This window comes from Scyliorhinus torazame, chromosome 10, assembly GCF_047496885.1.
Source record: "Scyliorhinus torazame isolate Kashiwa2021f chromosome 10, sScyTor2.1, whole genome shotgun sequence".
Taxonomy (NCBI): domain Eukaryota; kingdom Metazoa; phylum Chordata; class Chondrichthyes; order Carcharhiniformes; family Scyliorhinidae; genus Scyliorhinus; species Scyliorhinus torazame.
Window position 1 is genome coordinate 9,215,896 of NC_092716.1, and position 26,979 is coordinate 9,242,874.

General features: G+C 48.2%; 1 protein-coding gene across 1 annotated transcript in view; it reads right to left on the reverse strand.

Annotated features, from left to right (window-relative positions):
- LOC140430358 (cadherin-5-like) overlaps window positions 1-26,979 on the reverse strand; it is a 76,165-nt gene that overhangs the window by 20,308 nt on the left and 28,878 nt on the right. Inside the window, exons 2-4 of the mRNA XM_072517818.1 lie at window positions 16,094-16,273; window positions 5,281-5,572; window positions 1,717-1,836 (exon numbers count right to left, since the gene is read on the reverse strand). Coding sequence (XP_072373919.1) covers window positions 1,717-1,836; window positions 5,281-5,572; window positions 16,094-16,246 — 565 coding nt within the window. The 5' untranslated portion in view covers window positions 16,247-16,273. The remainder of the gene's footprint in view (window positions 1-1,716; window positions 1,837-5,280; window positions 5,573-16,093; window positions 16,274-26,979) is intronic.

Here is a 26,979-nt window from a genome sequence, read left to right on the forward strand (position 1 = left end):
AAGTTACTGTGAAAAACCCCTAGTCGCCACATTCCGGCGCCTGGTTCGAGTGGTTTCACAGGTCGGCGCCGAAGGGCCTGTACTGTGCTGTAATGTTCTATGTTCGAGGAGGCCGGTATGGGAATTGAACCCGCGCTGCTGCCTTATTCTGTATTACAAGCCAGCTGTTTAGCCCACTGTGCTAAACCATATTACAATAATTGTAATCAATATCCTTTTACATAAATGTAAGTGAGATTCAGCACAGGCAAACTCCAAGAAGAAATCAAGACTTGAAATGATGCCCTTTTCGCATCGATGAGAAATGTCTCATACAATAGGTCAGGTTAAAGTATTACACACAAGGTGCCACAGAGAATCCATTTCAGTGATTTTGGTTGAGGGATAAATATTGGCCAAAGACTTCCCCTGCTCTGTTTAAAAATAGTGACCCTGGGCTCTTTTACATCCTTCCCTGCGAGGGTAGATAGAGCAACAATTTGACGTCTAATCTGAAAAATAGCACCACCAAAAGTACCGCCCTTAGGAATGCCAGCCTGGATTGAGTGCTCAGATCTCCGAAGTGAGGCTCAACGTGAGAGTAGCACTGTTCATTTGTCATCGATGTCCTGTTACTAATGTATGGTTATACGGATCTAGGCGATCATGTGGTGCAATGGGCAGCATCCCAGCCTCCGAGCCACAAGCTCCTGGGTTCAAGTCCCACTCCAGGACCTGATGGCCGAGCGAGGTCTGTTCATAACGCGGCCAAACAGGTTTATTATCAACCTGCAAACCCTTCCACCGCACGCCACTGGCTGGCGGGATGAGCGGGAGAGACTCCAGGCCAACCATGTGAGGGAAAGAAAGTTGGAGCTTCTGCCCTCACAATCTATAGCTCACTGTGCATGGAAAAAGTTATGATGCCATAGCAACTCGCACTCCTTAAGAGTACTGTAACCTACCATCAGCACATGGATCTGAGCGTGGCTATCTAAAGAGACTGCAACTGGCAGTGAGTAGAAAGGTGGAAGATTGGAGGGTATGCACCCTGTGGCATTCTCCAATGCTTACATATCATTCCCATGAAAGCCCATTCAAACTTTGAGTCTCAAGAAACTTAATAACTAATTTAATAGCAGCACGGTAGCCTTGTGGATAGCACAATTGCTTCACAGCTCCAGGGTCCCAGGTTCGATTCCGGCTTGGGTCACTGTCTGTGCGGAGTTTGCACATCCTCCCCGTGTGTGTGTGGGTTTCCTCCGGGTGCCCCGGTTTCCTCCCACAGTCCAAAGATGTGCAGGTTAGGTGGATTGGCCATGATAAATTGCCCTTAGTGTCCAAAATTGCCCTTAGTGTTGGGTGGGGTTATGGGGATAGGGTGGAGGTGTGGACCTTGGGTAGGGTGCTCTTTCCAAGAGCTGGTGCAGATTCGATGGGCAGAATGGCCTCCTTCTGCACTGTAAATTCTATGATTGTGCACATTTAATGCCCAACAAATCACAATCCAAAAAGATATGCAGGGTAGGTGGATTGGCCATGATATATTTCCCCTTAATTGGAAAAAAAAAGAAAATTTAGGGAAAAAAAGCTCCATTGACTTCGGTGGGAGTGGAAAATCTCGCCAGCGGGATGGGCTGTAAAATCCCACCCCCTGTCTCGTGCTTTGAGGGAAGGCTTGTCTCATCCCCAACAGTTTGATTGAGTGGCTTGGCGTAGATCCCGGAATATGCTTACCTGTCATCTGTTCAATAAAAAAATTCTTCTTGTCACTCAGGATCTTGTAGGTTACGTTTGTGTGCTTGCCAACAGTGGGGTCGTCAGGGTCGTGAGCACTCACCGTGAGAATAGAGGTCCCTGAGAAAGTGTTAAAATCACACTGATCACAAATTATCATGTGGTGCATTGAAATCCCACTCTGTTGGCGATATTAATGAATATTAATGCCCAATGCGTCTCTGTGACATTCCTCTCTCCCTCCACTTTTGTGACAATATTAAACTGTTTATTTGAAAGAGGTTAATATCTGCTACAGAGGACACAGGAATGCCCCAGGAAGGATGTGAATTATCTGCCCCTTGGTATCTCAGTGACATCTGTCCATTGCTTGCAGTGAGGGACACAGAGTCACCTGTTGTCCCCAATCCCGTTTTGTTGTTACGCTGTCTGTGCCCGTCTGTGCCCGTTGAGGGTGAAACAAAGACCCGTATTACAGCGCAAATATCAGAAATAGTTCACTCATATTCATGCTGAACATTAACGGGTTGCAATGCTGCGAGTGCCACTTTGCACTAAAGGAAAAAGCGGTTGAGTAGGCTATTGCTAATATTAGCAAAGCGATTCCCATCCCAGACAGTGGGCGGAGAGGGAAATTTGCGTACACACAGCGAGGAGACTTTGGCAATAGTGAGGAAATTCAACAATAAGTATTCATATTGAAGTCTGTGCTGTACTTGTTCTGGGAGTGTTTGGTGGGGACAGTGTAGAGGGAGCTTTACTCTGTATCTAACCCCGTGCTGTACCTGTCCTGGGAGTGTTTGATGGGGACAGTGTAGAGTGAGCTTTACTATATATCTAACCCCCTGCTGAACCTGTCCTGGGAGTGTTTGATGTGAACAGTGTAGAGGGAGCTTTACTCTGTATCTAACCCTGTGCTGTACCTGTCCTGGGAGTGTTTGATGGGGACAGTGTAGAGGGAGCTTTACTCTGTATCTAACCCCGTGCTGAACCTGTTCTGGGAGTGTTTGATGGGAACAGTGTAGAGGGAGCTTTACTCTGTATCTAACCCCGTGCTGAACCTGTCCTGGGAGTGTTTGATGGGGACAGTGTAGAGTGAGCTTTACTATATATCTAACCCCCTGCTGAACCTGTCCTGGGAGTGTTTGATGGGAACAGTGTAGAGGGAGGTTTACTCTGTATCTAACCCCGTGCTGTACCAGCCCTGGGAGTGTTTGATGGGGACAGTGCAGAGGGAGCTTTACTCTGTATCTAACCCCGTGCTGTACCTGTCCTGGGAGTGTTTGATGGGAACAGTGTAGAGGGAGCTTTACTCTGTATCTCACCCTGTGCTGTACCTGTCCTGGGAGTGTTTGATGGGAACAGTGTAGAGGGAGCTTTACTCTGTATATAACCCTGTGCTGTACCTGTCCTGGGAGTGTTTGATGGGAACAGTGTAGAGGGAGCTTTACTCTGTATCTAACCCCGTGCTGAACCTGTTCTGGGAGTGTTTGATGGGAACAGTGTAGAGGGAGCTTTACTCTGTATCTAACCCCGTGCTGAACCTGTCCTGGGAGTGTTTGATGGGGACAGTGTAGAGGGAGCTTTACTCTGTATCTAACCCCGTGCTGAAAATGTCCTGGGAGTGTTTGATGGGAACAGTGTAGAGGGAGCTTTACTCTGTATCCAACCCCGTGCTGTACCTGTCCTGGGCGTGTTTGATGGGAACAGTGTAGAGGGAGCTTTACTCTGTATCTAACCCTGTGCTGTACCTGTCCTGGGAGTGTTTGATGGGAACAGTGTAGAGGGAGCTTTACTCTGTATCTAACCCCGTGCTGAAACTATCCTGGGAGTGTTTGATGGGAACAGTGTAGAGGGAGCTTTACTCTGTATTCAACCCCGTGCTGTACCTGTCCTGGGAGTGTTTGATGGGGACAGTGTAGAGGGAGCTTTACTCTGTATCCAACCCCGTGCTGTACCTGTCCTGGGAGTGTTTGATGGGAACAGTGTAGAGGGAGCTTTACTCTGTATCTATCCCCGTGCTGTACCTGTCCTGGGCGTGTTTGATGGGAACAGTGTAGAGGGAGCTTTACTCTGTATCTATCCCCGTGCTGTACCTGTCCTGGGAGTGTTTGATGGGAACAGTGTAGAGGGAGCTTTACTCTGTATCTAACCCCGTGCTGAACCTGTCCTGGGAGTGTTTGATGGGAACAGTGTAGAGGGAGCTTTACTCTGTATCTAACCCCGTGCTGTACCTGTCCTGGGAGTGTTTGATGGGAACAGTGTAGAGGGAGCTTTACTCTGTATCCAACCCCGTGCTGTACCTGTCCTGGGAGTGTTTGATGGGGACAGTGTAGAGGGAGCTTTACTCTGTATCTATCCCCGTGCTGTACCTGTCCTGGGAGTGTTTGATCGGAACAGTGTAGAGGGAGCTTTACTCTGTATCTAACCCCGTGCTGAACCTGTCCTGGGAGTGTTTGATGGGAACAGTGTAGAGGGAGCTTTACTCTGTATCTAACCCCGTGCTGTACCTGTCCTGGGAGTGTTTGATGGGAACAGTGTAGAGGGAGCTTTACTCTGTATCCAACCCCGTGCTGTACCTGTCCTGGGAGTGTTTGATGGGGACAGTGTAGAGGGAGCTTTACTCTGTATCTAACCCCGTGCTGTACCTGTCCTGGGAGTGTTTGATGGGAACAGTGTAGAGGGAGCTTTACTCTGTATATAACCCTGTGCTGTACCTGTCCTGGGAGTGTTTGATGGGAACAGTGTAGAGGGAGCTTTACTCTGTATCTAACCCCGAGCTGAACCTGTTCTGGGAGTGTTTGATGGCAACAGTTTAGAGGGAGCTTTACTCTGTATCTAACCCCGTGCTGAACCTGTCCTGGGAGTGTTTGATGGGGACAGTGTAGAGGGAGCTTTACTCTGTATCTAACCCCGTGCTGAAACTATCCTGGGAGTGTTTGATGGGAACAGTGTAGAGGGAGCTTTACTCTGTATCCAACCCCGTGCTGTACCTGTCCTGGGAGTGTTTGATGGGGACAGTGTAGAGGGAGCTTTACTCTGTATCCTACCCCGTGCTGTACCTGTCCTGGGAGTGTTTGATGGGGACAGTGTAGAGGGAGCTTTACTCTGTATCTATCCCCGTGCTGTACCTGTCCTGGGCGTGTTTGATGGGAACAGTGTAGAGGGAGCTTTACTCTGTATCTAACCCCGTGCTGAACCTGTCCTGGGAGTGTTTGATGGGGACAGTGTAGAGGGAGCTTTACTCTGTATCCAACCCCGTGCTGTACCTGTCCTGGGAGTGTTTGATGGGGACAGTGTAGAGGGAGCTTTACTCTGTATCCAACCCCGTGCTGTACCTGTCCTGGGAGTGTTTGATGGGGACAGTGTAGAGGGAGCTTTACTCTGTATCTAACCCCGTGCTGTACCTGTCCTGGGAGTATTTGATGGGGACTGTGTAGAGGGAGCTTTACTCTGTATCTAACCCCGTGCTGTACCTGTCCTGGGAGTGTTTGATGGGGACAGTGTAGAGGTAGCTTATCAGAGCATCTTTGACCCTGTTGACGTTATTTACTTTGTTCTTACCTCTGTCAGACATCTCAGGAACAGTTCCATTAAATGGGTCTTTTGTAAATATGGGTGCATTGTCATTCAGGTCCAGTACATGAATGCTAAAGTTGGTTGAAAGACCCACTTGTATCTTAGACTTTATGTTAATCACAAGTCCTTCTAGTTTATAACGAGCCTTGACTTCTCGGTCCAACGGTCTGTAGGCACTGATCTTTCCATTGTCCGGATTCACCTTAAAAATAGATCCGACCCCTTCACCATGGAGTTCATATTTAGTTACTCCCTCGTGGTGCCACCTTGAGTTTATCTGGGGAGAACATAGGCATATTTCACCATTAAACATTTGGGTATACAGTGTCTTTTCCCCCAGCTGTGGTGCCCACTAAAACCCTATTCACACATCAGCACTCTTCCCTTGTGTGCGCTGACCTGCGAAGGGGCTCACTCCAGTGTGATGTTCTGCTAAAATCCTCGTCCTAGTTTTCAAATTGCTCTGTGGAAAGTGGCATTTAGGGCAATGTGGAGCTTTCGGAATACAAAGATAGTTTTAAGGGATTTATATTTGTATTGCTGAACATTGGAAATAATGCACAGCTTTAAGTGAGTTTAATTTAATGTTTCTACGCTGGAAAGTAATTAATTTCACATTGGACAAAGATCTATGTATGTGTGGGAGTTGGTTAAGTTCCAACTATGTTTCTTTTGTGCTTCGAGAGGGCTACAGTGTGAAGAATAAACAATCTAGCACTGGTTGCTTAGCAACTTCTCTACCTTCTAAGGTAGAGAAGCTTTTCAGTTTTAGTATAGCTAATGTGATTGTAATTGGAGATAGGTAGTGGGAGAGAAGGCAGCTCTCACAGTTCTGCTAGAAGCAGTTGGTTTAGAAGGCTAGAGAGGGAACATCTCTCTCAGCTTTGCTGGAAGAAAAAACATACTATGGCCTGATGGTTAAGAGAACAAGTGCAGAGATCTGGGGCGAGATTCTCCGACCCCCTGCCGGGTTGGAGAATCGCCGGGGGCTGGTGTGAATCCCGCCTCCGCCGGTTGCCGAATTCTCCACCATCGGATATTCGACGGGGGCGGGAATCGTGCCGCGCCGGTTGGCGGGTCCCCCCCCGCGATTCTCCGGCCCGGATGGGCCGAAGTCCCGCCGCTAAAATGCCTGTCCCGCCGGCGTAGATTAAACCACCTACCTTAGCGGCGGGACAAGGTGGCGCGGGCAGGCTCCGGGGTCCTGAGGGGGGTGCGGGGCGATCTGGCCCCGGGGGGTGCCCCCACGGTGGCCTGGCCCGCGATCGGGGCCCACCAATCCGCGGGCGGGCCTGTGCCGTGGGGGCACTCTTTCCCTTCCGCCTTTGCCACGGTCTCCACCATGGCGGAGGCGGAAGAGACTCCCTCCACTGCGCATGCGCGGGAATGCCGTCAGCGGCCGCTGACGCTCCTGCGCATGCGCCGCCCGGAGATGTCATTTCCGCGCCAGCTGGCGGGGCACCAAAGGCCTTTTCCGCCAGCTGGCGGGGCGGAAATTCGTCCGGCGCGGGCCTAGCCCCTTAAGATTGGGGCTCGGCCCCCAAAGATGCGGAGCATTCCGCACCTTTGGGGCGGTGTGATGCCCGACTGATTTGCGCCGTTTTGGGCGCCAGTCGGCGGACACCGCGCGGTTTCCGGAGAATTTCGCCCCAGAAGAGCAGTTTAGTTAAGGAAACTAGAGAAATGAAGATAGGTTTCCAAGTAGCCTGAGGCTAGAACAGAGCACTGTTCAGTAAAGACAGACTGAGCTAAGACGAAGGCCAGGACACCAGAAAGATATCTGAAGTGATTTTCGGTTTTGTGAGATTTTACGACGGCCTGTGGCTCATGAATTGAAATAACTATGGAATTCAATGGCTGGATTCCGGAGTTTGTGTAAAAACAGTTAAGACATAGGAAACCGAAAAGTGGGTAATGTAAACCCCTGGACGGGATTCACTATTAAGAATAGAGCCAAACTTTGTTTAAAAGTGCCATTTGGAAAACCTGGTCTGGATTTCGGAGTGCAAACCACTAAGCGATAGCATACTTTGAGAATAGATTTGAAAGTGTGTTTTTGAGAATGGAATTTGGAAACTTTCACCTGGCAATCATCTGGGGTGGGGATTTTGAGGCGACATTGACAAACATTCACTGGGGGTTCAGAGCGAGTGTGTGCATTTGACCACAGCCATCTTGTGTGCTTTAATGGGACTTTGTGTGTGAATGAGACCATTGCACTTTAGATGTACTTTGCGATCCATGATAACCTTTAAACCTCTGTGTGTTTGTGAAGCTACAGGGAATAAAGGAGTATTGTATTATAATCCAATTTTTCCTTGTTTAATAAATGTTTTTTGCTTGTTGTTAAAACTAATTAGCGGTCTTGTGACTCTGTTCCTCGACATTTTATAGAAAAAAAGTAAACGTTGCCGTCTTTTGAGCCATTCTGGGATATTCCCGTTGATTTATAACACCAACTGAGATCGTAACAGGAGACAACATGACTAGTTTCATTGCTGTAACAAGGAGGCAGCACCGATACAATGCACTGAACGGTCCACGGCATTATGAATCTGTATTCCCTTTGGAAGAGTCCCCCACTCTGTTTTGTTTAATGAATCTGTTTCAGTTACTGGCATGGCAACGGATTTCCCTATTGTGTGGTTTCCTCTTTCTGTGTTGGCCCTGCCTCTGTCGCTGGCGTTCCACTTCTGGATCACAGGATTCTGGGTTCAATTCTCACTCTAGAGCTGACACTCCTGTGTGGTACTGAGGGAGCACTGCACTGCCGGAGGCGCTGTATTTTATATGAGACCGTGAACTATCTGCCTGCTGGGGACGATGTCATGTTGTGTCATATCTATACCACAGGGACTTTTAAAAATTCTTCCAAGGGATGTGTGGCTGGGCCATCATTTATTGGCCTTTCTAATTGCCCTTTCGACCGAGTGGCTTGTTAGGCTGTTTCAGAGGGCAGTTAAGAGTCAACCCCATTGCCGTAGATCTGGAGTCACATGTAGGTCAGACCAAGTCAGTATGGCAGATTTCCTTCCCTAAAGGACATAAGCGAACCAGGTGATTTTTTTCACAATTGTTTCATGGTCATTATTGACTGAATTCAAATTTTACCATCTGCCCTGGTGGGATTCGATCCCGGGTCCCCAGAGCGTTACCCTGAGTCTCTAGGTTACTAATCCAATGACAACCCCACGACGACATTGCCCCCAAACTCACAGCCGCGGTTCAGGAAGGCAGATCACCACCAACTCCTCAAGGGCAAATCGGGAGGCACAATAAATGCTGGCCTAGCCAGTGACATCCACATCCCAAGAATGAATATTAAACAATCTCAAGGCACTATTTTGAAGAAGAGAAAGGCCACGTCTCCTTGGTGTCCTGCCCAATATTTATCCCCCAATCGCCGTTACAAAACATGAATTTTAATAATAATAATCTTTATTACATTGCTGTTGTGGCTGTTTGCTGTGTGTAAATTGTCTGTTGTATTTCCTGGATTGCATCAGTGGCAACACTTCAAAAAGTACTTCACTGGCTGTGAATTGTTTTAAGAATGTCTGGTGGTTGTGAAAAGTGCGGTATAAATGGCAATCTTTTTTCTTATTTCCCTTTACAAAGAACAAAGAAATGTACAGCACAGGAACAGGCCCTTCGGCCCTCCAAGCCCGTGCCGACCATGCTGCCCGACTAAACTACAATCTTCTACACTTCCTGGGTCCGTATCCCTCCATTCCCATCCTATTCATGTATTTGTCAAGATGCCCCTTAAATGTCACTATCGTCCCTGCTTCCACCACCTCCTCCGGTAGCGAGTTCCAGGCACCCACTACCCTCTGTGTAAAAAACTTGCCTCGTACATAGAACATAGAAACATACAGCACAGAACAGGCCCTTCGGCCCATGATGTTGTGCTGAACCTTTGTCCTAGATTAATCATAGATTATCATTGAATTTACAGTGCAGAAGGAGGCCATTCGGCCCATTGAGTCTGCACCGGCTCTTGGAAAGAGCACCCTACCCAAAGTCAACACCTCCACCCAACACTAAGGGCAATTTTGGACACTAAGGGCAATTTATCATGGCCAATCCACCTAACCTGCTCATCTTTGGACTGTGGGAGGAAACCGGAGCACCCGGAGGAAACCCACGCAGACACGGGGAGGATGTGCAGTCTCCGCACAGACAGTGACCCAAGCCGGAATCGAACCTGGGACCCTGGAGCTGTGAAGCAATTGTGCTATCCACAATGCTACCGTGCTGCCCTTAAGAACAAATAAATCTACACTATATCATTTTACCGTAATCCATGTACCTATCCAATAGCTGCTTGAAGGTCCCTAATGTTTCCGACTCAACTACTTCCACAGGCAGTGCATTCCATGCCCCCACTACTCTCCGGGTAAAGAACCTACCTCTGCCATCCCCTCTATATCTTCCACCATTCACCTTAAATGTATGTCCCCTTGTAATGCTTTGTTCCACCCGGGGAAAAAGTCTGACTGTCTACCCTATCTATTCCCCTGATCATCTTATAAACCTCTATCAAGTCGCCCCTCATCCTTCTCCGTTCTAATGAGAAAAGGCCTAGCATCCTCAACCTTTCCTTGTAAGACCTAACCTCCATTGAAGGCAACATCCTGGTAAATCTCCTTTGCACCTTTTCCAAAGCTTCCACATCCTTCCTAAAATGAGGCGACCAGAACTGTACACAGTACTCCAAATGTGGCCTTACCAAAGTTTTGTACAGCTGCATCATCACCTCGCGGCTCTTAAATTCAATCCCTCTGTTAATGAACGCGAGCACACCATAGGCCTTCTTCACAGCTCTATCCACTTGAGTGGCAACTTTCAAAGATGTATGAACATAGACCCCAAGATCTCTCTGCTCCTCCACATTGCCAAGAACTCTACCGTTAACCCTGTATTCCGCATTCATATTTGTCCTTCCAAAATGGACAACCTCACACTTTTCAGGGTTAAACTCCATCTGCCACTTCTCAGCCCAGCTCTGCATCCTATCTATGTCTCTTTGCAGCCGACAACAGCCCTCCTCACTATCCACAACTCCACCAATCTTCTTATCGTCTGCAAATTTACTGACCCACCCTTCAACTCCCTCATCCAAGTCATTAATGAAAATCACAAACAGCAGAGGACCCAGAACTGATCCCTGCGGTACGCCACTGGTAACTGGGATCCAGGCTGAATATTTGCCATCCAGCACCACTCTCTGACTTCTATCGGTTAGCCAGTTCATTATCCAACTGGCCAAATTTCCCACTATCCCATGCCTTCTTACTTTCTGCAGAAGCCTACCATGGGGAACCTGATCAAATGCCTTACTAAAATCCATGTACACTACATCCACTGCTTTACCTTCATCCACATGCTTGGTCACCTCCTCAAAGAATTCAATAAGACTTGTAAGGCAAGACCTACCCCTCACAAATCCGTGCTGACTATCCCTAATCAAGCAGTGTCTTTCCAGATGCTCAGAAATCCTATCCTTCAGTACCCTTTCCATGACTTTGCCTACCACCGAAGTAAGACTAACTGGCCTGTAATTCCCAGGGTTATCCCTATTCCCTTTTTTGAACAGGGGCACGACATTTGCCACTCTCCAATCCCCTGGTACCACCCCTGTTGACAGTGAGGACGAAAAGATCATTGCCAGCGGCTCTGCAATTTCATCTTTTGCTTCCCATAGAATCCTTGGATATATCCAGTCAGGCCTGGGGGACTTGTCAATCCTCAAGTTTTTCCAAATGCCCAACACATCTTCCTTCCTAACAAGTACTTCCTCGAGCTTACCAGTCTGTTTCACACTGTCCTCTCCAACAATATGGCCCCTCTCATTTGTAAATACAGAAGAAAAGTACTCGTTCAAGACCTCTCCTATCTCTTCAGACTCAATACACAATCTCCCGCGACTGTCCTTGATCGGACCTACCCTCGCTCTAGTCATTCTCATATTTCTCACATATGTGTAAAAGGCCTTGGGGTTTTCCTTGATCCTACCCGCCAAAGATTGTTCATGCCCTCTCTTAGCTCGCCTAATCCCTTTCTTCAGTTCCCTCCTGGCTATCTTGTATCCCTCCAACACCCTGTCTGAACCTTGTTTCCTCAGCCTTACATAAGTCTCCTTTTTCCTCTTAACAAGACATTCAACCTCTCTTGTCAACCATGGTTCCCTCACTCGACCATCTCTTCCCTGCCTGACAGGGACATACATATCAAGGACACATAGTACCTGTTCCTTGAACAAGTTCCACATTTCACTTGTGTCCTTCCCTGACAGCCTATGTTCCCAACTTATGCACTTCAATTCTTGTCTGACAACATCGTATTTATCCTTCCCCAATTGTAAACCTTGCCCTGTTGCATGCACTTATCCCTCTCCATTACTAAAGTGAAAGTCACAGAATTGTGGTCACTATCTCCAAAATGCTCCCCCACTAACAAATCTATCACTTGCCCTGGTTCATTACCAAGTACTAAATCCAATATTGCCCCTCCTCTGATCGGACAATCTACATACTGTGTTAGAAAAGCTTCCTGGACACACTGCACAAACTCCACCCCATCCAAACTATTTGATCTAAAGAGTTTCCACTCAATGTTTGGGAAGTTAAAGTCACCCATGACTACTACCCTGTGACTTCTGCACCTTTCCAAAATCTGTTTCCCAATCTGTTCCTCCACATCTCTGCTACTATTGGGGGGCCTATAGAAAACTCCTAACAAGGTGACTGCTCCTTTCATATTTCTGACTTCAACCCATACTACCTCAGTAGGCTGATACTCCTCAAACTGCCTTTCTGCAGCTGTTATACTATCTCTAATTAACAATGCCACCCCCACCTCTTTTACCACCCTCCCTAATCTTATTGAAACATCTATAACCAGGGACCTCCAACAACCATTTCTGCCCCTCTTCTATCCAAGTTTCCGTGATGGCCACCACATCGTAGTCCCAAGTACCGATCCATGCCTTAAGTTCACCCACTTTATTCCTGATGCTTCTTGCGTTGAAGTATACACACTTCAACCCATCTCCGTGCCTGCAAGTACTCTCCTTTGTCAGTGTTCCCTTCCCCACTGCCTCACTACACGCTTTGGCGTCCTGAATATCGGCTACCTTAGTTGCTGGACTACAAATCCGCTTCCCATTCCCCTGCCAAATTAGTTTAAACCCTCCCGAAGAGTACTAGAAAATCTCCCTCCCAGGATATTGGTGCCCCTCTGGTTCAGATGCAACCCGTCCTGCTTGTACAGGTCCCACCTTCCCCAGAATGCGCTCCAATTATCCAAATACCTGAGGCCCTCCCTCCTACACCATTCCTGCAGCCACGTGTTCAGCTGCACTCTCTCCCTATTCCTAGCCTCACTATCACGTGGCACCGGCAACAAACCAGAGATGACAACTCTGTCTGTCCTGGCTTTTAACTTCCAGCCTAACTCCCTAAACTCATTTATTACCTCCACACCCCTTTTCCTACCTACGTCGTTGGTACCAATGTGCACCACGACTTCTGGCTGCTCCCCCTCCCCCTTAAGGATCCTGGAGACACGATCCGAGGCATCCCTGGCCCTGGCACCCGGGAGGCAACATTCCTTCTGGGAGTCTCGCTTGCGCCCACAGAATCTCCTATCTATTCCCCTAACCATTGAATCTCCTACAACTATTGCTTTTCTATTCTCCCCCTTCCCTTCTGAGCCCCAGAGCTAGACTCAGTGCCAGAGACCTGGCCGCTAGGGCCTTCCCCCGGTAGGTCATCCCCCCCAACAGCATCCAAAACGGTATACTTGTTTTGAAGGGGAACGGCCACGAGGGATCCCTGCACTGTCTGCCTGTTTGTTTTCTTTCCCCTGACTGTAACCCAGCTATTCTTGTCCTGTACCTTGGGTGTGGTTACCTCCCTGTAACTCTTCTCTATCACCCCCTCTGCCTCCCGGATGATCCGAAGTTCATCCAGCTTCAGCTCCAGTTCCCTAACACGGTCTTTGAGGAGCCGAAGTTGGGTGCACTTCCCGCAGGTATAGTCAGCGGGGACACCGGTGGTATCCCTCACCACCCACATCCTACAGGAGGAGCATGCAACTGGCCTAGCCTCCATTCCCTCTTACCTTACAGAATATAGCTGCCCTGTGGACCAACTGGATCTCCGCCCTCCGACTCTGCTCCCAGTCAGCTGCACTCTCTGTTAACTCCTGGCTCTCTTCTCACTCTTTGCGGAAATGTAGGAAACAAAATGAAAGGAGCACCTTACTCCCTCCTCACCTAACTCCCTCAGTCACCAAACTCTCACTATAGCACTCAAATGCACCAAATTCAGCACTCCCTCAGTCACCAAACTCTCACTATAGCACTCAAATGCACCAAATTCAGCACTCAGTGCAAACAAAGTGTGCACTGTAGGGGATCACTTTTATACTGTGAATCTAGCCTCTGAAAACTGGCCTAATCCAATTAACTAATTAACAAGCTGCAGTGCCTACAAGTAGAAGCTTTGTTTAAAGCTGATTGAAAATTCACCTTTTTCTAAACCAAACAGCAACTTTTAAGTTAATTAACTAAATAAAAGAAAGACTAGACTTTAGATAAAAATGAAGCCTTACACTCCCTCAGTCACCAAACTCTCACTATAGCACTCAAATGCACCAAATTCAGCACTCAATGCAAACTGAGTACATCTACTCTAAACCTTCCCCCTCTCACCTTAAACCTATGCCCCCTAGTAATCGACCCCTCTACCCTGGGGAAAAGCCTCTGACTCCACTCTGTCTATGCCCCTCATAATTTTGTACACCTCTATCAGGTCGCCCCTCAACCTCCACCTTTCCAGTCAGAACAAACCGAGTTTATTCAATCGCTCCTCATAGCTAATGCTCTCCATACCAGGCAACATTCTGGTAAATCTCTTCCGCACCCTCTCTAAAGCCTCCACATCCTTCTGGTAGTGTGGCGACCAGAATTGAACACTATACTCCAAGCGTGGCCTAACTAATGTTGTATACAGCTGCAACATGACTTGCCAATTCTTATACTCAGTGCCCCGGCCAATGAAGGCAAGCATGCCGTATGCCTTCTTGACTACCTTCTCCACCTGTGTTGCCCCTTTCAGTGACCTGTGGACCTGTACACCTAGATCTCTCTGACTTTCAATACTCTTGAGGGTTCTACCATTCACAGTATATTCCCTACCTGTATTAGACCTTCCAAAATGCATTACCTCACATTTGTCTGGATTAAACTCCATAAAGATCCTCTTACCCATTTAATTTGAGTTTTATAAATATTGGCCCAGGACACAAGGGTCAACTTCCTTGCTCTTATTCAGATCGTCGCCGTGAGACCTTCTACATCCATCCGAGAGGGGAGGCATTTAATGTCTCATTTGAGGAAACAGCGCCTCCAACAGCGGGGTCCTCCCCCCCAGTACTGCACCAGGATTGTCAACCTGGATTTTTTGGTCGACATGTCGGAGCCAAACCTAAACCTACAATCTTCTGGGTCAGAGGTGAGAGCGTTGCTCACTGAACTATATTTGATAACAAAATCGACGAGAGAGGGGGCCCTAAATCTAAGGGTAGCTGACCTTTGGTGTTTGAACTACAGATGTATCAAAGTCGCCAAGGAATACCTAATTAAATATGGACACAGGTGATGGTGTAATTACACAGCCATATGTGTAATTCACACATCTCATTGTTTAAGGATGGGCCAACACCTGAAGACGATGGATATTCAGGACTGCCTGCCTCCATGTTTCATACTGGACACAAGGGAAGATTGAAATACAATAGTCATTACTAAATTCCTGTTGTATTAGAATGGACTCCCCCATCGAAACCACATTGGCTGGGCCTCAGAAGGATTAACCCACAACACTGGAGGTGGAATCAACATGAACACAACACTTTATTTGGAAAATAACTTGAACCTGGGAAAAGCCACATGTTGACACAGCTATTTTGCTTCTGTATTAAAATATTAGCGGAGAGCTGTTTGCGGGCAGATCTAACATGTCCATCAGGATCATTAGTTGTCAGCCAGTCTGAGGACCAGGTTCTGAACAAAGTAGCAAGCCACAAGGCAATGTATTCCAGTTCCAACGTTCACCTGGGAACCAATCTCTGAGATATTCGACAACAAGAAACTTCATAACCTGCTGTGAGCTCTTCATTCCCCCACCCTGTCCACGTAAGCTGATCTTGGACACGGGTAATTTATCATGGCCAATCCACCTAACCTGCACAGCTTTGGACTGTGGAAGGAAACCAAAGAACTTGGAGGAAACCTAAGCAGACGTGGGGAGAACGTGCAAACGGCCACACAGACAGTCAGTCTCCCAAGGCTGGAATTGAACTTCAAGTGACTCCAGCCCCCCGGAATGGAGGGACATTAGGGATGGGCAATAAATGCTCATATCCTGTGGATGAATTTTTAAAAGTCCAATCAAGAAACCACAGGCTGCCAAGTGCGAGACTGGACATCATAAATCATTAACTGTAATCTGTAAAGGAGCACTATCTTTATCTGTATCCAATCTTTGCGTATATGTGCGAGACTGTGTAGGCCGTTGTGTTAATTCAGGATAAGTGAGCGAGAATGAATAACCATCTTTATTTTTAAACTCACAAAGACTTGCTGCTAAATTATATAATTGGCAAACACACTCTAAGATTAAGAAAATACATCCATCTTGTACAATATTGATTACCGACAGTAAGAGAACACGTACACTCTGCCTGTAAAGCTGAGGAGCAGAAAGGGGAAAACGTTAAGTAACCTTACCTGTCCGATTTGTTTGGGCTTTGTTTCGCCCTCCCAGCAGGTAAGCTGGTTCCAGATCCAGTCTGATTGAAGGCCACTGCTGTTGCCTTTGATGCTCGGCCCTGATTGTGCTGCACAACCCAGAATGTAGACCATCAGCAATAGGGGGAGCATTGTTGTGGACACGTTGGTGTCACCGACCTGTAAACCAAAGCGAAGCGCATTTCATTTCAGCCTGTTGGTTTGGCACAGGCAATTTGTAGTACAGAGTGTGGCTGACATTATGACCTTTCCATTGCTCACCTGGACAACACCCTAGCTTCCGCTGGTCCCTGAACTCGTACCAGATCCTGTTGATCCCTCACACCCACAGTGACTGACCTCCTTTGGTTGTGGCGATGAATGTCTCCATTTTAAAAGCCTCGCCTTTGTTTTCAAATCCCTCCCTGGCCTCCCTATCGCTGTGACTCCCTCCAGCCCTGCAACCCTCTGAGGTAACAGAACTCATCTAATTTAGCGGACGCTGGGATGATGACCGATGGGAAATTGGATGGGTACTCGAGGGAAATAGGGGTACGGGGGGGGGGGGGGGTAGAGTGGGGGAATGGGACTGACTGGATTGTGCTACTGAGGGCCAGCATTTACTCGATGGGCTGAGTGGCCTCCTTCAGTGCTGAAATGACTGCATGAATCTGCTCCCAAGAAGCTCATTGCAGATCATAGCAACTTGCCGTGTAACAAAAAACTCCTCATCGCCTCCCCCTGGTTCGTTTGGGGTGTTTTGATACAAATAAATGAAATGACCAATTCCAGGACCTTTGTCACGCTTCCCTCCTTCCAACTGGGACATCCAGAGCTTTGAAATCGGATGACGTAAATCCACAACGAATCACACTTCTCGCCTCTCGCATTCTGCTGCCTAGGTTTCAGAGATGAAGCAACACAAAAACAGGCCAGAACTTTAAATAGGTTGTGTTCCTCTAACACACCCTTCCTGTCATTTAATGGGAGAAAATGCCTGCTGTGTTGCTTATCAGGCACTTAATCCCACTGGGATTGTTTGTGTATTTGGGGAAAAGCTTTTTCCACCGAGATAGCAAAGCGGGTTCACAGCGTGGGATCCGGTTCCCTGAACCTTTTTCAGCGTGGGTTTATTGCTGAGCAGAAGAATATGTGACCGGAGAAAAGGATTTCATTCATAGAGAGTCCTTCAGAAGACTTTCAAAGTACTTTTACTTCCAACTGATAGATTCCCCCGAGGTCTTGCCCACAGCCAGTTAGCGAATCTGAGATTTCTTTTTATACACAGGAGTATTATTTCTTACAGAGCACTTCCACGCCTCAATCAGGATGTTGTGACTCCGACACCCATTCCAGGGACGTGAGGGCAAAGTCTAGGCTGGCATTGAAGTGCGGTACTGAGGGAGGTTCAGTCCGGAACACTGCCTTTCAGATGAGGTGTTTAGCTGACCTCTCAGCTCCCTTCCCGGGGTGGGGGGGGGGGGGGGGGGGGGGGGGGGTCAGACATTTTGTGACATTGCCTTGAGAAGGAGTGGTGATCTCTTGCCCATCTTCATCCCCCAACAAACATCGAACAAAAGAAAGCAAAATCGAGTTGTTCATCACACTCCTATTGGTGGGATCTTGCTGTGCGAACATTGGCTACTGCTTTTCTTACATGGCGACGGTGCTGCGCAAATACTTGATTTTACACGGAGCGACTTGGGAAGCTGAGGTTGTGAGAGGCGAGATATGATTCCAGTTCCCTCTGATGTGTGAATCTTCCATTCGAGGTTTGAATGAAAAGCTTCACCAAAATATAACTTTGAAGGTGTTGAGAATTTCCTGTTTTTATTGCGCTCCCCTACTCAGTTGAGAACCATTGCAAAGCCTGAAGGAGATGCTCAAGACACGATGGGCCAAATGGCTTCTGTGCAGGCTTTGAATCTACCCACATGTGGTAATCACCACTGTTGTACATATTAGAAGATGCGGGGTAAGACCCTGTACTACAGGTACGGGGGTAGTCCCTGCCTGCTGGCTCCGCCCAGTAGGCGAAGTATAAATATGTGTGCTCCCTATACAGCAGGCATTTTGCCAGCTGCTGTAGGAGGCCACACATCTTAGAGTAATAAAGCCTCAGTTGTATTCAACTCTCATCTCTGTGCAATTGATGGTGCATCAACACATTAACCAGCCAGCTAACATGACAACTTCAAGTGCAACTTTTGATTTAGAAGACAAGTTATATTGAGCAGAACTATTGTTTGGGGTGTCTTGCCTTCCTGTTGATCAGTTATACTTGACTCTCTGAAATGCCAACTGAATTTTTTGAGAGCCTGGTTCAGTTGGTAACACTCATGCCTCTCGTTTGTGGATTCAGGTTCCACACTAAGTCTTTGAGTTTGCAATGAAGACTTGATATTTCATCCCTTCTACTAAGAAGGTGCGGTTTTGTTGCTGCTATTACTGTTGGAAGTGCATCCTTCAAATGGACAATGGTCCTGTCTACATATTGCAGTAGATAATAATAGTCTTTATTGTCACAAGTAGGCTTACATTCACACTGCAATGAAGTTACTGGGAAAAGCCCCGAGTCGCCACATTCCGGCGCCTGTTCGGGTTCACAGGGGGAGAATTCAGAATGTCCAAATTACCGAACAGCACGTCTTTCGGGGGTTTGTGGGAGGAAACCGGAGCACCCGGAGGAAACCCACGCAGACACGGGGAGTACGTGCAGATTCCGCACAGACAGTGACCCAAGCCGGGAATCGAACCTGCGACCCTGGCGTTGTGAAGCAACAGTGCTAACCGCTGTGCTACCGTGCTGCCCAGGGATGGTAAAGATCCCGTGGCACCATTCTGTAGCGCACAATGACTTACGAGAGAGACGAGAAGTGATGAAGTCGATTCAGGCTTTATTAAGCGAGACTTGTCCCCAGCAGTTCAGCAACAGAATGAAGCGGCGGGGAGAAGCTCGGGTTCTTATACTCCGCCTTCAGGGCGGAGCCAGGTGTCAGCAGCCAACCAGGACCCGGGATCTGTCAGCCAATAGCATCACGGCTTCACAGTCCCACATGACCCCTAATACATACCACCACACATTCCAAGAAGAGCAACAAGTTTCCCGATGTCCTAACAATGTTTGTCTGATCTCATTGCTGCTTGTTTTGATATTGGTACAAAATGGCTGCCACATTGTCAAAATGCCAATAATCATTGGACTCTAAATTTGTCGTGTGTTTAAGTGCTGAGAGACAAAATACAGTGCTCTGGGGATGCAAATCAATTGTCTCTCGCCCAAACATTAAATCTGTTTCTCTCTCCACAGATCCTGCCTGCCCTGCTGAATATTTCCAGCATTTTCTGTCTTTATATCAAATGATTGATCTCCCACTGAAGCCCCGAAGCCGGGAGTCATGGGTATCTTCTGACTGAGGCCTTTAGGATAATGAGAGGGTTTGACAGGATACTCCCAGTTATGGGTGTGGCCAAAACTGGGTTCCATAAATAGAGGAAAATCATTAAGAAACCTAATAAGGAATTCCAGAAAACCTTCTTTACCCCTGAAGGATAGAGAACGGGAAACTCGCTACCGCATGGGGCGGTTGAGTTGAACAATAGAGATTATTTAAAGGGAAGTTGAGTATGGCATCCTGTTGTGGGGGGTGCGTGTCGTCGCCCCAAGCAAGGGCCAGGACCTGATCCTGAGAGGTCTTCACAACAGGCACCCACAGGCGTTCAAAATGAAAATGTTCGCATGTCGCTACATTTGGTGGGAAGGTCTGGGCACTGACATAGAGAGAGCAGCTCAGCGATGTGGTGTATGTCAGGAGCACCAGAAGCTTCTGCCAGCTGCCTCTCTTCACCCATGGGAGCGATCGGGGTGACCGCAGGCGTATTTACACGCCGATTTTATCGGTCCGTTTCAAGGGTCGATGTTACTGCTCCTGATAGATGCCCACTCTAAGTGGTTGGAAGTCTACAGGATGTCGGCAACCACTTCCAGGGCAACCGTTAAAAATTACGTTGCCCTTCTGTACCCATGGGACCCCAGAGGTGTTAGTTACCGATAATGGAACACCTTTCACAAGTGAAGAATCCTCGGGATTCCTGAAGGCTAACGGGGTGCGGCACATTCGAAATGCCCCCGTATCACCTGGTCTCAGATCCCAGTTGGGTTTACCCTGTCGGTTCCATCCCTGGCCGACTTTATATGGATCATAACCACGATCAATCGCGGCTCCCCACCCTCTTAGCGGGAGAGCGCGTATTCGACGAGAAGGGTTGGTACAAATGTTCATATGTGGACTCAAAAAGCGGACTTCAGGGGTAGCATCGGCTGAATTACTCATGGGCCGAATGCTTCAAACCCGTCTTGGTATGGTCTTCCTTGATAGCGGCAGGAAACTATGCCTCAGACAGGAGCTGCAAGGACCTTGCCCTGTTCGATGAAAACCGCCCAGACTATTCGTACAGGTGACACTTTGCAGACGGCGCCCAGTGGATTTCCCGGGCAATTGCCCGCCAGACAGGGCTGGTATCTCACCAAGTGCAGGCACAAGGTCGAATCATGCGTAAGCACCTTGATCACGTCCGAGTCAGACGGCCAGTTCTATGTAAAGACCCTGGGGAGCGGAGAGAACGATGAAGCAAAATCGGATGCCCGAAGAGGCTGATGTGCCACTCCAAGGGGGTCAAGACGCCGAAATGAGAGAGTTCATAGATGCAGATTCTGACATGGAAACTCAGGCATCAGCGGTCTCCGACGGGGAACAAGCGGTGCAGCAGCCTCAGACAGTGCATCCGTCCCAACTTTCCGATCGTAAGCGCCATTCGCCATCCGGATATACGCCATCTGCTGCGGCACCGCGAGTGCAAGGATCACAGCCAAGTGTGAAGAGAGTCCAACACCCTCCTACTCCAGAGTCTTCAGACAAGCCTTCAGACTTTGCAGGGGAAAGATGTCATAACCCGCAACGAGACATATGGGGCGGGAGCAAACACTATCCCTGTGAGTCTCGCTGATTATCAACTCTCCCGCTAAGGGGGTGGGGAGCCGAGATTGATCGTGGTTAAGTTCCATATAAAGTCGGCCAAGGATGGAACGGACAGGGCAGACCCGACTGGGATCTGATGTATATCGGAAATACCTTTACGTAACAATAAGCCAAAATTACTTCCCGACAAACTCAGTTTGGACTCCTTTGTGGTCCATAAAGATTTATAAAGCTGGAATGTAAAGTGAGTCTCAGTAATGACCATGAAACTATAATCAATCATTGTTAAAACCCATCGACTTCATTAATGTCCTTCAGGGAAAGAAATCTCTCAGTCTGGCCGACATGTGACTCCTGACCCAGACCGCTGATGCCTGAGTTTCCATGTCAGAATCTGTATCTATGAACTCTCTCATTTCGGCGTCTTGACCCCCTTGGAGTGGCACATCAGCCTCTTCGGGCATCCGATTTGGCTTCATCGTTACTCTCCGCTCCCCAGGATCTTTACATAGAACTGGCCATCTGCCTCGGACGTGATCAAGGTGCTTAGGGGCAGCACGGTAGCATTGTGGATAGCACAATTGCTTCACAGCTCCAGGGTCCCAGGTTCGATTCCCCGCTGGGTCACTGTCTGTGCGGAGTCTGCACATCCTCCCCGTGTGTGCGTGGGTTTCCTCCGGGTGCTCCGGTTTCCTCCCATAGTCCAAAGATGTGCAGGTTAGGTGGATTGGCCATGATAAATTGCCCTTAGTGTCCAAAATTGCCCTTAGTGTTGGGTGGGGTTACTGGGCTATGGGGATAGGGTGGAGGTGTTGACCTTGGGTAGGGTGCTCTTTCCAAGAGCCGGTGCAGACTTGATGGGCCGAATGGCCTCCTTCTGCACTGTAAATTCTATGATAATGTTTTTGACCCTTGACAGCTGCTCCGAAATGGCCCAGCAAGCCACTCACATCAATGGGCAACAAATGTCCATTGCCAGTGACGTCCTCAATCCACAAAAAATAAATCAAGGCGCACAGAGAATGATAGACTAAGGGAGTGGTCGAACCAAAGTGGAGCAGAGCCCCGTGACGAGTGCGTTTAGCTGGGTGTTACCCAATGCTCGCAGCACTGAGAAACCCCATGCCTCTATTGGGACTCAACGGGAAATGCCACACTGAGGCTGCATTCAGTCCCGTTTGCTCGCTGGTACACCTCAGTGCAGGAAGAGATCGGGACGCCATTTTTAAACGGCGATCCGATCTCTCCACCCCCCCTCAAAGTCCTACCTCACCTATAAGGGGTCCTCGGGCCCCTCGCACCTCACCTCATACATGCAGGGCATCCACGGGCCCGATCCCCATCATGGGAAAATTGCAGGCCTGCCAGCCTGATACCTTGACTGGCACCCAAGTGTAACTGCCAGGGTGTCAAGCTGGCAGTACCAAGGGCCCAGTGGAACCAGCAGTGCCAGGGTGCCACCCTGTGCAGAGGGGAAGCACCTGGAGGCCTTTGGTCCCCTGGGAGACCCCCCCAGGTGCTGTTCCACCATGTCCCCGTTTGCGAGGACCAGTACTGAATGGTGCTCACCCGAGGTCTCCGAGGCGATGGGGTAGATCCCAAGGTCACGGTCGATCGGGGAAGTGTATATTAGAGACTAGCTGTCACACTCTAATATGCAGATTTGCAGAAGAGTGATCCAGCTCACAATGGGCGGGATTCAGAAGTCTCGCGAGATCGCATTAGGTATTGGGAGGTGTGGGTAGATCCCAGAAGGGGGCTCTCCCAGCATTTATCAGCAGCGCCGCCTTTCGGGCGCAACGTGGCTGGTAGTTCGTGCCAAGAGACACATTTCAAAGTGTTTTGCAGCCAATGACGTGGTTATTCTAAGTGTAGCCACTGTTTTAATCCAGGAAACACAGCGGCCGATTTGCGCACAGCAAGATCCCACAAACAGTAAAGTGACAATGACCAGAGATACATAGGTACATAGAAGATAGGAGCAGGAGGAGGCCTTTTGGTCCTTCGAGCCTGCTCTGCCATTCATCACGATCATGGCTGATCATCCAGCTCAATAGCCTAATCCTGCTTTCGCCCCATAGCCTTTGATCCCATTCTCCCCAAGTGCTATATCTAGCCGGCTCTTGAATATATTCAAAGTTTTATCACCAACTACCTGTGGTAATGAATTCCACAGGCTCACCACTCTTTGGGTGAAGAAATGTCTCCTTATCTCTGTCCGAAATGGTTTACCCTGAACCCTCAGACTGTGTCCCCTGGTTCTGGACACACCCATTATTGGTAACATCTTCCCTGCATCTAACCTGTCTAGTCCTGTTAGAATTTTATAAGTCTCTATGAGATCCCCCCTCATTCTTCTGAACTCCAGCGAGAACAATCCCAACCTCGTCAATCTCTCCTCATATGACAGTCCCGCCATCCCTGGAATCAGTCTGGTAAAGCTTTGCTGCACTCCCTCGAGAACAAGAACATTCTTCCTCAGAGAAGGAGGCCAAAACTGCACACAATATTCTCAGTGTGGCCTCACCAAGGCCCTGTATAATTGCAGCAACACACCCCTGCTTCTATACTCGAAACCTCTCGCAATGAAGGCCAACATACCATTAGCCTTCTTTACCGCCTGCTGCACCTGCATGCTTACCTTCAGCGACTGGTGTACAAGGACACCCAGGTCCCGCTGCACACTCCCCTCTCCCAATTTACAACCATTCAGGTAGTAATCTGCCTTCCTGTTTTTGCTTCCAAAGTGAATAACCTCACACTTATCCAAGTTATACTGCATCTGCCATTGATTTGCCCACTCGCCCAACTTGTCCAGATCATGCTGTAGGATCCCTGCATCCTCGTCACAATTCACCGTCCCACCTAATTTGGTATCATCTGCAAACTTTGAGATGTTACATTTTGTTCCCTCATCCAAATCATTAATATATATTGTGAATAGCTGGGGTCCCAGCACCGATCCCGGTAGTACCCCACTAGTTACTGCCTGTTCATTTGAAAAGGACCCATTAATCCCTACTCTTTGTCATCTGCTTTTTGGGATGAAGGGTGAATATTGGTCAGGACACCTGAGACAGTACTCCTCTATTCTTCTTCGAAATATGCTGTGGGATATTTCACCGTGCCTGAGAGGTTCCCCAGAACCCTGGTCTACTGCCTCGACTGGAAGCCAGGACTTAGCAGCTGGTCCGCTGCCTGAACTCAGCTCAACAGGAGAATCCACCCAACAACGCACAGTCATTCTGTCTACAGGACATTCTGAGTGCCAGCTCAGATCCCCTGATGTCCTCACCATAGGTTTGAGGGAGTTAATCTGATAACTTGCATTTACATGGCACGTTCAATGCAGTAAAACACTCCTTCACGGCAGCTTTACTAAAAACGGTTTGACATTGGTTCACAAAAGGGGGCTATTAGGACACATAGTCAAGAGCTTTGTCAAAGAGGTAGGTTTCAACGATCAACTTAAAGGAGGAGATGGCGAGGTGGAGAGGATTAGGGAGAGAGTGCCAGAGAGAAGGGCTCAGACAGCTTAGGGCACGGCCATCAATGGTGGGGCACGTAAAAGAACACAGAATTGCAGAAATACAGTGAAGACCTAGGGGCTGGAGTAGATCACTGAGGTCGGGCGGAAACCAGTTGATGGAGCAATTTGAATGAGGATTTTAATTTTTTCTTCTTTTTTTTCCTAAATTTAGAGTACCCAATTCATTTTTTCCAATTAAGGGGCAATTTAGTGTGGCCAATCCACCTACCCTGCACAACTGTGGGGGCGAAACCTACGCAGACACGGGGAGAATGTGCAAACTCCACACGGACAGAGACCCAGAGCCGGGATCGAACCTGGGACCTCGGCACTGTGAGGCAGCAGGGCTAATCCACTGCGCCACCGTGCTGCCCTGAGGATTTTAATTTTAAGATTTGTATTGCATTGCATTTGTATTGTATTGTGTTTATTGTCACGCGACAAGGTCCAGTGAAAAGTATTTTTCTGCGAGCAGCTCAACAGATCATTAAGTACATGAAAAGAAAAAGAAATAAAAGAAAATACACAATAGGGCAACACAAGGTACACAATGTAACTACATAACACCGGCATCGGGTGAAGCATACAGGGGTGTAGTATTAATGAGGTCAGTCCATAAGAGGGTCGTTTAGGAGTCTGGTAACAGGGGGGAAGAAGCTCTGTGGTACAGGGAGCTAATGTGGGCCAGGTGAACAGGTCTCTGTGCCTAAGGGAAAAAGAGTTTTAATTGAGGTCATGTTTGCGGAGTGGGAAGGCAGACGAGGAGAGCACTGGACTGATGAGACTTAAAGTCACAAAAGCATGGATGAGGATTTTAGCTATGGATGGACTGAAGTCTAAAGGAGCCCCTTCTTTTTCTCCAATGGGAGGAGATCAAAATACGCCAGTTTCTACTGAATGCCACTGGAATGAATCACTGTTTGTTGGGTGATCAATGAACACCTTGGAAGGAGCTGGTGTGGCGGTTCTTCGCTGTTTAAACAGAAGTGCTAATTTCTCTATTTCAAACAGGTTAGCAATTTCATCAAAGCATTGGCAGATATTTCCTACAATGTGTCATCACGCTGGTTACTCATTATGCAAAGTGATGCCAACACTTGAGAGATTCATGCACCAGAATCATTGCTTGTTTTATTCCCAGAGCATTGTTGTAACATCCTTTGCAAGTCTGAGGGTCAAACTGTAGCTGGAATAAAATTCCAAACGTGGCTGCACCAATAAATTGCACAGAGTGGCCGTACTTTCACTGGGTCGGAATGACGAGTTGAGAGTTGTTGAAAATGGCGGGTGAGTCCCGATTCTGAGATTCTTGGCCCATTTCTGGGGTGTCCAATTTTCAGGAGTGCCTTTAAAGGGTAAGGGCTGGTTCTTATCAAACAGCCGGCATTCCCAACATGGCCGGTTCCATTGCAGAGATATGTATGCCCTACTTTGCAATTTTCACGCAGTCAGGTGAGGTTTTTAAAGACTCACAGGACAAAGAACAAAGAACAAAGAAAAGTACAGCACAGGAACAGGCCCTTCGGCCCTCCAAGCCCGTGCCGACCATGCTGCCCGACTAAACTACAATCTTCTACACTTCCTGGGTCCGTATCCCTCCATTCCCATCCTATTCATGTATTTGTCAAGATGCCCCTTAAATGTCACTATCGTCCCTGCTTCCACCACCTCCTCCGGTAGCGAGTTCCAGGCACCCACTACCCTCTGCGTAAAAAACTTGCCTCGTACATCTACTCTAAACCTTGCCCCTCTCACCTTAAACCTATGCCCCCTAGTAATTGACCCCTCTACCCCGGGGAAAAGCCTCTGACTATCCACTCTGTCTATGCCCCTCATAATTTTGTAGACCTCGATCAGGTCGCCCCTCAACCTCCTTCGTTCCAGTGAGAACAAACCGAGTTTATTCAACCGCTCCTCATGGCTAATGCCCTCCATACCAAGCAACATTCTGGTAAATCTCTTCTGCACCCTCTCTAAAGCCTCCACATCCTTCTGGTAGTGTGGCGACCAGAATTGACCACTATACTCCAAGTGTGGCCTAACTAAGGTTCTATACCGCTGCAACATGACTTGCCAATTCTTATACTCAATGCCCTGGCCAATGAAGGCAAGCATGCCGTATGCCTTCTTGACTACCTTCTCCACCTGTGTTGCCCCTTTCAGTGACCTGTGGACCTGTACTCCTAGATCTCTTTGACTTTCAATACTCTTGAGGGTTCTACCATTCACTGTATATTCCCTACCTGCATTAGACCTTGCAAAATGCATTACCTCACAGTTGTCCGGATTAAACTCCATCTGCCATCTCTCCGCCCAAGTCTCCAAACAATCTATATCCTGCTGTATCCTCTGACAGTCCTCATCGCTATCCGCAATTC